This window comes from Asparagus officinalis, unplaced genomic scaffold (genome assembly GCF_001876935.1).
Source record: "Asparagus officinalis unplaced genomic scaffold, Aspof.V1 AsparagusV1_Un124, whole genome shotgun sequence".
NCBI lineage: Eukaryota > Viridiplantae > Streptophyta > Magnoliopsida > Asparagales > Asparagaceae > Asparagus > Asparagus officinalis.
The window spans coordinates 15,506-25,817 of NW_017972390.1; the positions used below are offsets into that span (position 1 = coordinate 15,506).

Genomic DNA, 10,312 nt, shown 5'->3' on the forward strand with positions numbered 1-10,312 from the left:
AAGAGTTAACATGTTTTCTACAAGAGTTAACATGTATCCCACAAGAGTTAACATGTTCTCCAAAAAAGTTAACTATATGAACTTGAATCATGTTCACATATTGAAGGCCGTTATTTCTTAATGTGTTAATTTTGTGTAACAGCATTCACTCTATGGAGACCAGGTTGATCTGCGGCTATATGAACTATATGAACTTTATATAAAACAACATATTGCCGCTGGCCGATCAATACTCATATTTCCAATTGTTCGTCATGACCATTGGCATTGTGCCGAAGTTAGATTGAATAAAAATTTAGCGTTGCACTATAGTTCGGTAACTCCCGAAGCTTACCTTGAGCCCGTTAACAAAATTATAAACTTCATGGACCATATGAAGGCCGCATTCGAACTGAAAAAGGTGTGTAGGACATTTAAATATAAGGAAATCCCATGCGAGTCTCAAAAGGGAAGGTACATTAACATATGAACCTTATTTTATTAAAGAATTTTCGTCTCCAAAACTTACCGTTAAAATGTATTTATGTTTTGTTATTTGTAGCTACGATTGTGGGATATACGTATACCTTTATGTACGGGCTATCCTACAAAAAGATGATGTGCGGCATGTTACGCCCGCCGATGATTCGTCTGCGGTAGTGCGTGCAAGGCTTGCTGCGGAACTAATAAAAGAAGGCTGGGAATTCAGAAATAGAAAGGGCACAATAGACGAGGAGGCCCCAGAATTGAAAGCGCCTGCATGAGCCGCAAATGTTACAGCCAAAGGAAGAATGCTATGTAGATAAACAACTGTAAACAATCTTCATAATTTTCAGCTTGTGTAGTGTATTAACAGCTAATGAACTAGTGCCCGGAGAAAGTTTATAACATGCTAGATTCGTAAGTTAACAATTATATCATGTCATCTTCACTTGTTAAATATGGAGAAAGTTTATAACATGTCAGGTTCACTTGTTAAATAATACCGTATACGGATAAAGTTAAAATGTTATCCTCAAGAGTTAGCAACAATAGTTAACATGTTACCAACAAGGGTTAATATGTTATCAGCAAGGGTTAACATGTTAACATGTTATCAGCATGAGTTAACATGTTTGCTACAAGAGTTAACATGTATACCACAAGAGTTAACATGTATGCAACAAGAGTTAACATGTTATCAAAGAAAGTTAACATATTTCAACAAAAGTTAACATGTTCTCCACAAGAGTTAACATGTTCTCAACAAGAGTTAACATGTATGCGACAAGAGTTAATAAATTCTCCACAAGAGTTAACATGTTTGCAACAAGAGTTAACATGTTTGTTACAAGAGTTAACATGTTTGCCACAAGAGTTAACATGTTTTCCACAAGAGTTAACATGTTTGGCACAAGAGTTAACATATTAGCTACAAGAGTTAACATGTATGCCACAAGAGTTAACAAATTCTCCACAAGAGTTAACATGTTTGCAACAAGAGTTAACATGTTTGTTACAAGAGTTAACATGTTTGCCACAAGAGTTAACATGTTTGTCAAAAGAGTTAACATATTAGCTATAAGAGTTAACATGTTTCTAACAAGAGTTAACATGTTATCCATCATGTTATTTACAAGAGTTAACATGTAATAGGTGTAGCTTAATAACTTACCAAGAAAGTTTTATATGTTAACTGTAACTTAACAATCTAACTGAGCAACTTTACAGACCCAAGTAAGATAATATTTTCATTATAATTCACATTGGCATAGATATATTTCAGTTTATATACACATTTAACTACAAAAGTATTACATACACCCAGATATGTTTCAGTTCATATAAACAGTTAACTACAAAAGTATTACATACACCCAGATATGTTTCAGTTCATATAAACAATTAACTACAAAAGTATTACATACACCCAAAAGTGTTTCTTCAAATCCGCAACTCATATCAATCGGCGATCGGCTCATTGCAAGTTGCGCGGTTGTGGCCTTCGGAGTGGCATCGAGAGCATTTCAAAGGTCGTTTGTACACTGTTCGATTGTTGATACGTCTTGTTTTTTTTCTCCCCTTTCTTTTGATAGTATGTGGTGGAAGTAGCTCGATCTCATCCCTTGGCACGCTTCGTTTCTCATAATCTGGTATAGGATAGAGAATCGGGTCATAGCTCTTTTTAAATGCTTCTATGGACATAAACCAATCGCAATATTGGTAAATGTCTCTCTTCATGTACGAGATGACTGCACATGCATGTTTACACGGAATCCGCATGACGTCCCAAGCACGGCAAGTGCATGTCTTCTTCTCCAAATCAACACGGGTAGTTTTATGTGCTTGCACTTCAAATATGTCAGCTGCAGCTTGCTTAACATCCAATGGACGACCTTTCTCTATATTTTCTTTAAGCACCATCTCTGCTTGTGGACAGAGATATCCAACCCATTTATTTGCAAGTAACCGGCGATTACTCATTCGAACCATTAACTGTTTACGGATATGCTCAACCATTTGCAGAATCCGTAGCATTCTAGCTTCCCTTATCCAATTATTAAAAGACTCAGCGACATTAGATGTTACGTGCCCATACCTGAAATTATATATAACTTTATAACAGGTCACAAATAAAGGTTAACAAATAATTGAATAGGGTTAACATAATAAAGGTGAACAGATAAGAGTTAACAGGTTATAAATAAGGGATGACACAAATAATTGAATAGAGTTAATTTTTTTGTATTACAGTTAACATGTTTACATATAATAGTTAACATTTAACAGTTAACATGTATCCCACAAGAGTTAACATGTTCTCCACAAGAGTTAACATGTATCCCACAAGAGTTAACATGTTCTCCACAAGAGTTAACATGTATCCCACAAGAGTTAACATGTTCTCAACAAGAGTTAACATGTTCTCCACAAGAGTTAACATGTATCCCACAAGAGTTAACATGTTCTCCACAAGAGTTAACATGTTCTCCACAAGAGTTAACATGTTTTCGACAAGAGTTAACATGTATCCCACAAGAGTTAACATGTTATCAACAAGAGTTAACATGTTATCAACAAGAGTTGACACGTAACCAACAAGAGTTAACATGTTAGCAACGAGACTCAACATATTATCAACAAGACTTAACATGTTATCAACTCTGATATAGTTAACAGCTCTGATATAGAATTTAACAAATCCAAAGATAACATGCTAAATAGCATAAGTTCATACATTAGCATAGATATAGAACAGCCAAATAACGTTACCTTATTCCCGGGAAGAATGCATTTGCCCATTGATCAGGAGAGTAGTTCATAGCAATGTTGTATGCCCTTGGATCCATGTCATATATCTCTTTCATGTACTCATTCCATTCTGCTATTGTGTATTTATAACAAGCACTTTGGAGTAAGTTCCCAAGAACATGAGTGTCCTTCGACTTCATACCCAAGTCCTTAAGCTTTAACCTGAAATTTTCAACAAGATGTAGAACACACCTCGAGTGTAGAGCTTCTGGAAAATACTCTTTTACTGATTCTTTAATTCCTTTGTCCGCATCAGAAATTATAACCAATTGGTGGGGAGGATTGTAAGGGTCAGCCCTCTCATAAAGTATGGACCATAGACCTTGGAGGAACCACTTCCAATTCATCAAATTCTCTTGATCACATATGCAATACGCTAAGGGAAATATACCTTGGTTCCCATCGTATGCTATGGCCGAGAGGAGAATACCTTTATATCGATCCTTCAAAAATGTACCGTCCAAAAATAGAAGGGGTCTGCATCCACTCAAGAAACCTTTGATGCATGCAGCATAACAAACAAAGAGTCTCGAAAACCTCCCCTCATTCTGGTCAACATGTATGTAACTGCCGGGATTTGTCTCTTTTACCATGCGCTCATACCTAGTCGTGTAAGAAGAAACAAACCAACAAGTTAACATGTTATCCGTGTAGCTTAACAAGCGACCAAAAAAAGCTAACACATTATTGGGGTAACTTAACAAAAGTTAACATGTTATTTACAAGAGTTAACATGTTAGTCGTGAAACTTAACATGTTATCAATGTTATCAATGAACTTAACAAGGAACATGTTAACTATTTGTTTTAACAAGCAAACTTTGGAACTTAACAAGTTAATAATAAAGCTCAGCATTTACCATCGTAGTTGATCATACGACTCATATATATCCCCGTAAAGCTTCTCCTGTGCTCTCTCTTTCCCCCACCATATCTTACTGTAATCAATTCTAAGGCCGTAGTTTGTGAGGAACTCCTTTTGCACATCAACGGGTCGGATTTCTGGACGGACCTTCAGGAGTGGTTGTAACTGTGTTGCAATGAATTTACGGGATGCCCTTGAACGACCTGTATTTTGCCCGTACTGCCCACAAGTATGTTCATTAACAAACTTCTTGATCGATAGTCTATTTGCATTCTTAACAGGTGAAGCAAACAACATCCATGGGCACTCGTAAGTTTCTTTATATCGGCAATATACACGGATACGTTTTGGTTCGTTCTTTTTAAACTCATAATCAAACATTTTGGCCAGAGAATAGTATGTCAGCGCCAACCTTAATTCTTCAGCACTTTCAAATTCTTGACCCTCTTCAGTTAATGCATTATGCCACCAACCAGGAATCATTACTGTGTTGTTAATAATGTCATCAGAACGCACTACACTGCTACCACTGGGATTATCAATTGGAATTCTTTCAGAACCATGGTTTGCGGCAGAAGTACTATCAATAAACTTTGGCTTCAGTGTATTCATAATGCTGCACAAATATAATTGGTTTTTCTTAAAATAACAAATAGGACTTGTACTTAAATAATGCAGTACCCTTAAGAGTTAACAAATATGCCCTAAAGCTTAACAACCTTCGGTAGAAAGTTAACATATATCAGTTAAAAGCTAACATTTAACCTGCTCTATGCAATTCATAAGTTTTCAAATAAATTAAGTGTAAATATAACTTACATTTCAGGAGGTTGCTTCGGGGTGTTCTCACATCTGGAAACATCTACATCTATATTAGCTCGAATATGGATCTCCAGACACCCGATATTACGGTTGTGCTCCACCATACACTCCATATCATCCTCATTCTCGATCTCAAAACTCAGATCAGGGATCCTTTCAGATTTATAAACCATTGATAGCGCATCATAAGGAACCTTCAACCTCTCAGCCACGTCGAACTTAAACTCAAAAAAAGAGGTTGCAGAAGTTACCCTTGAGAACACTGCTCTCTCACCCAAGGAAACCATGCAAATAAGGGGGCTCTCCGCCATAAATGAAGGGGATTTAAGAGGAGTTATGAAGGGCACTTTAGGACAAGTAGGGGGCTGAAGATCATAAGCCCTATTTAGGGCTCAGTTACAATTTTTTGAAAATTTAAGGGCTTAGCCACATGGGCCAAACTACAGGGGGCTGGGCCACATTGTTTTTTCAAGTTTGGGGCCTTGAAGCAATTTTTCCATATATATATATAACAAATTTTTTAAAGGTCCAAAATGAAGTTTTTCACAAAATCCAGGTTTAACCAAACGTTTGCTGTTATTTTTCTCGCGGTCAATCGTCATGGTCGACCGTAAATGTTTCTGCCTCAGAGAACAGTCTCTGTGACTGTCGCGGTCAACCGCGAGTGAATTTTTTTGTTTTTTTCGGGTCTTGGTTTTTATTCGCTAATTTTTCTAAACCCGAATCATTTACCACCTTTGATCTCATCTATGAATCGATCCATGTCGTTGCTTCATCCTCACATAGATCCGACCCTTTCTCTTCCCATCATTCTAATGTATCCCCAAAATTTGCCAATTCCTGCTCATTTCCTCACGGTCGGCCGCCAAGTTCTCTTCAATCGACCGCGGTCTCCCCTGAGGATCGTTCCTTCACTGAAAAGTTTGGGTAATCTTTCCTTTTATCACTCTTGATTTCTTTCACTGTTCTAGAATTTCATTCTCAATTTCTAGGGTTTCTGTTAGGGTTGATCTTCCTATTATTAATCTTAACTTGATATCATGCCTCCTAGAAAGAAATCAAAACAAGATGTTGGTTCTTCCTCTAGTGCCACTAACTATGAGGATTTTCTGCTTTTCAAATCCCTAGTTAAAAAATATAGGGATCTTTATAAGTTGAAAATCTTATCAGGTAGATACATCAAATATGAGGAATTAGCCATTTATAACATTCATGAGATTCTATCTGATGTTGGGTTGCATAATCTGTTAGATGAGGAACGTAATGTTTCTCATTACCCCTTTCTTGTCTATCTGTTTTATGCAAACTTATATGTTTCCTCTTCAGCTGATGGTCTTCAAACCATCAATACATCTGTTAAAAATGTTCAGATATTATTTTCTGCTGATGAGCTTGCGGGAATCCTAAAGATCCCGTCAAGTGACGTTGAGCTTATGTCCATTGAACACACTGATCAGAATGTGAACAATCTATTATTTAAGCCCGGTTGCTCTTATCCTATGAACAACAAGTCACTTAATCCCACAGGAAAAATTATCGCACGAATTGTTGCTCAAAACCTCATTCCTAAAACCGGTAGCTTTGATCATTTTGCTCCTGACAAAGTAAATGCTATGTATGCTATTTTTGCCAAGATAAAAGTGAATTAGGCAAATGTTTTTCTTAAAAATATGACATGCAAGCTTTTTAAGTTCCTCCCCTTTGGTTCCTTCATCACTATTATCCTTCAACACTTCGGTATTGATCTTACTCATGAAACCAAAGTTGATCCAAGCAAGGAGTATTTCGATAGGGTTGCCCTCTATCGAATGCAACTTTTAGATTCCTTATCTTCTGCTCCTACTGAACCATCATCCTCTCGATCTCGTTCTAGAGCTTCTACCATTTCTGCTTCTGAGGTCTTTGACCGTCTGGATCGTCTTGAGACTCGGGTCTCGAGCATTCAGAAGGATGTTAGGACTCTCCTAAGTCTTCAGCATCAGTCTCTTGGGATTTAGGATCCCTCTCCTGGCTCTGACACTGGATCTGAAGAGGGTTCTGAAGAAGGATCTGCCTCTGGCTCTGGTTCTGGATCTGGCTGATCTGAAGAGGGTTCTGAAGAAGGATCTGCCTCTGGCTCTGGTTCTGGATCTGGCTCTGCATCTGAATCTGATGATGGTGGTGATTGTGGATCTGGCTCTGCATCTGAATCTGATGATGGTGGTGATTGATGCTGGATTTTATGGATTTATGTTTTTGAAGAAAATCTGGATATTTATCTTTTATTTTAAAGTTGTAATAACTATTATGGTTTATGTCTGAATACTGTGTGATCTTGTGGAATTATTTATGTTTCTTGTGGTTATGATAGCTTATGACTGTCTTTTTATGATTCTTATATCCTTTGCACAATGTATTTTGAAAACATGTTGTTAAGGATGCTTTTTGTTATAAGTTTGGTTTGGCTTCTAATTTCATATCCTTATGATCTTAGTAGCTTGTTAAAATGTTTATGGATGTTTAGCCCCTATATATGTTCTTTTTTTTGTTGTTATGTCATTTATGTAAATTGACAGGGGGTATTGATTATACATTTGCTTAACATCTGTGCATGAATGCAGGGGGAGCGTTGCTCCTATTTTTTCCCTTTTTGATGTTGTCAAAGGGGGAGAAAAACTACATGTTTATTGGTTTATTCATGTTGATTATTGGTTTATTCATGTTGATGTCGGTTTATTCATGTTGATGTAAAAACTACATGTTGATGTTTGGTTTATTGGTTTATTCATCTTGATTATTAGTTTATTCATCTTGATGTTGGTTTATTCATGTTGATGTAAAAACTACATGTTGATGTTTGGTTTATTGGTTTATTCATGTTGATGTTTGGTTTATTCATATGAATTTCATCTCTTTTAATAAATTGTTTGTCATCATCAAAAAAGGGGAGATTGTTGGCCCTATGGTTTTGATGATGATTTGTCAAAATATTTATAGCTAATCTATTTTTTAGTTTTTGTGGTTTGTTTTTCTCTTTACAGGAATTCAACACATGGCAATCAAGAGTTAAAGATTCAAGTTCATTTATGTTTTCTCCTATGTATAAGAGAAGTTTACTTACATATATCGTTTGACTATATTTAAGCTCAATATGTAAACACAATACAAGTTTGACTTTTTCTATCATACAAATGATTTTTTACCAAACTTTGTTACAATAGTTTTTATTTCATGTTTACATCTCTCTCATACTTCATAATATATATATATAATGTCATAGTTCAATTTTTGTGTTCACGAAAAATAGGTTTTATGTACACTTTTTCAAAAACAGTGAGTTTTCACAAACAAAAATTATATTTCCAAAATTTCCTTTTTAAACATGTTTATTTTATCATTTAGAAACTTTTTCTAAAGTTTTACTATTTTTGGAATTGATTTAATATTTTTATTATATTTTTAAAGTCAGCCAAAACCTGTAAAAATCTCTGTGTCAGTTTGCGATCGACCGCCACGATCGACCGCCTGCATTTCAAAAACCAATTTTGCATTTTAATGGATCACGGTCGACCATGATGGTCGACCGTAGCTCATCCAGAGACTTTCGCGGTCGACCGTCACGGTTGACTGCCTGCTTTTCAGAACAGTTCTCCTGCTTTTTGCTCTTCGCGATCGACCGCCAGATTTTCACGGTCGACCGTCATATTGACCGTTGTGTTGCAACGGCTATTTTCTGATTTGATTCTCTAGGGGTATTTTGGTCTTTTCTATGTTGTTTTGTCTGATGTCTTGAGTGGGTATGCATACCCCAATACCTTCCTCTTTCAAAATAGCCAAGAATTTTGTTTATAGTGAGTTTTATCAAAAGATTAATTAGTGTTTAAGCTGGTTTTGTTGGTCTGTTTCAAAAGAAGTTTGCTACAGCAAGAAGATGCTTTCAATTCCAACTGAGGATCTTATCCTTATAATCTTCTACAGTTCTTCTTGTTTATTGAGAAGTTTTCTAAACTCATTTTCATATAGCTTATTATTTTATTTTCATATCTTAGCTATATTCATTGTGTTGCATATTTTCTATTTGCTTTTATCACACACACCTTATTGAGCTTATAATATTTCCATACAATATATTGTTGGGTAGTGGTGTGTGATTTAGTGAGAGTGGGCTTCATTGTGTTCTCATTTATTATCGAGAATAAATCATTATATTTAAACCCTTATTATGAGTATCACTTGTAATACACTTGTACACCGAGAGAAGTATGAGGCATGAGACGGGGTCGAATCCAATAGGAGTTGCGTCGGTTGACAAACCTAGGGAGAGGTTGTATCCGAGCACTTGAGGAGGATGACACGGGCTAGAATCCTGCACTTAGTGTGTAAAGTGTGATTGCATAGTGTTTGTTGTATGAGAGTTTTCAGTAAACTTGTAAACCGAGTGTGTAGAAGTTCCGGCTTCCAAACCGATTGTGATAGTGGACCTCGAGGTGAGGAGTGGGGACATAGGTCGTGGGGACCGAACCTCGTAAACATATCGTGTGTTTGTGTTTGCTTAGCGTATATCTTATTTGTGCTTATTCTTGTTCATATATATCTTATATATCTCTTGCAAGATCAAATTAATCAATATAATTTTAATTGGCATAAAATCGGGATTAGATTATCATAAACCCTAATCACCCCCCTCCCCTCTAGGATCTAACAACTAGGGCTATCGCCTAGTGGCTGTATGTATGAAGATAAAGCTCCTTTAGAACTTGAAGCGGAATCCTCCAATTCTTGTTGGATAGCCTCCAAATTCCCTTGATGTGCTTCTATTAATTTCCACAACGTATATACACTATCAAAAGAATCAAGTTTGTTAGCGAAAGATTAGCCAAAGGCATCGATAAGGATTCTATCAAAGACTTGTTCATAGAAGATAATCTATTATCATTATTACTCCACTTAGATTTCTCCATAGTGGGTATAATATAGGCACAATCAATAATTTCCCAAATATCAATATTTTTAGATCTAACAAAAAACTTAAATCTAACACACCATTGTGCATAGGAGAAATTACTAATTCTAGGAGCAATGTTAATATCTGTCACGCCCCGCTTCCCAAAATACCCGGGAATCGGAACGTGAACACGCCCGCGACGTATTAGATTGAGAAGAAATATACACTATCATTTTTTCTCTCTTTTATTCTCAATCTAATACGCTAAGCGTCTGGAAATAAATACAATGCGAAGTTACAGGTCCCCGATCACATATAGCAAGAATATAATGAACAATACAGAATAAAATAATACATATCACAAATGGGATAACATCCGAGACATAATATTCGGGTCAAACATGCTCTTATACAAAAACTATCTAAATGAAA

General features: G+C 36.1%; 1 protein-coding gene across 1 annotated transcript; it reads right to left on the reverse strand.

Annotated features, from left to right (window-relative positions):
• Positions 1–1,920: 1,920 nt before the first annotated feature.
• Positions 1,921–5,267, reverse strand: LOC109827308. Its single transcript, XM_020394301.1, has 4 exons — positions 4,954–5,267; positions 4,130–4,750; positions 3,232–3,966; positions 1,921–2,557 (listed from the first exon to the last, which is right to left on the reverse strand). Exons 1-4 carry the CDS (start codon positions 5,265–5,267, stop codon positions 1,921–1,923), a joined length of 2,307 nt encoding a protein of 768 aa, XP_020249890.1.
• Between the last annotated feature and the right edge of the window lie 5,045 nt (positions 5,268–10,312).

Excerpts from the sequence above, each read along its gene's own strand:
- LOC109827308 (XM_020394301.1), bottom strand. The coding sequence starts at position 5,267 with ATGGCGGAGAGCCCCCTTATTTGCATGGTTTCCTTGGGTGAGAGAGCA. Across the intron at positions 4,751-4,953 it reads CCGAAGCAACCTCCTGAAAT|CATTATGAATACACTGAAGC; the intron begins GTAAGTTATATT and ends ATATTTGTGCAG. Across the intron at positions 2,558-3,231 it reads GCATTCTTCCCGGGAATAAG|GTATGGGCACGTAACATCTA; the intron begins GTAACGTTATTT and ends ATATAATTTCAG.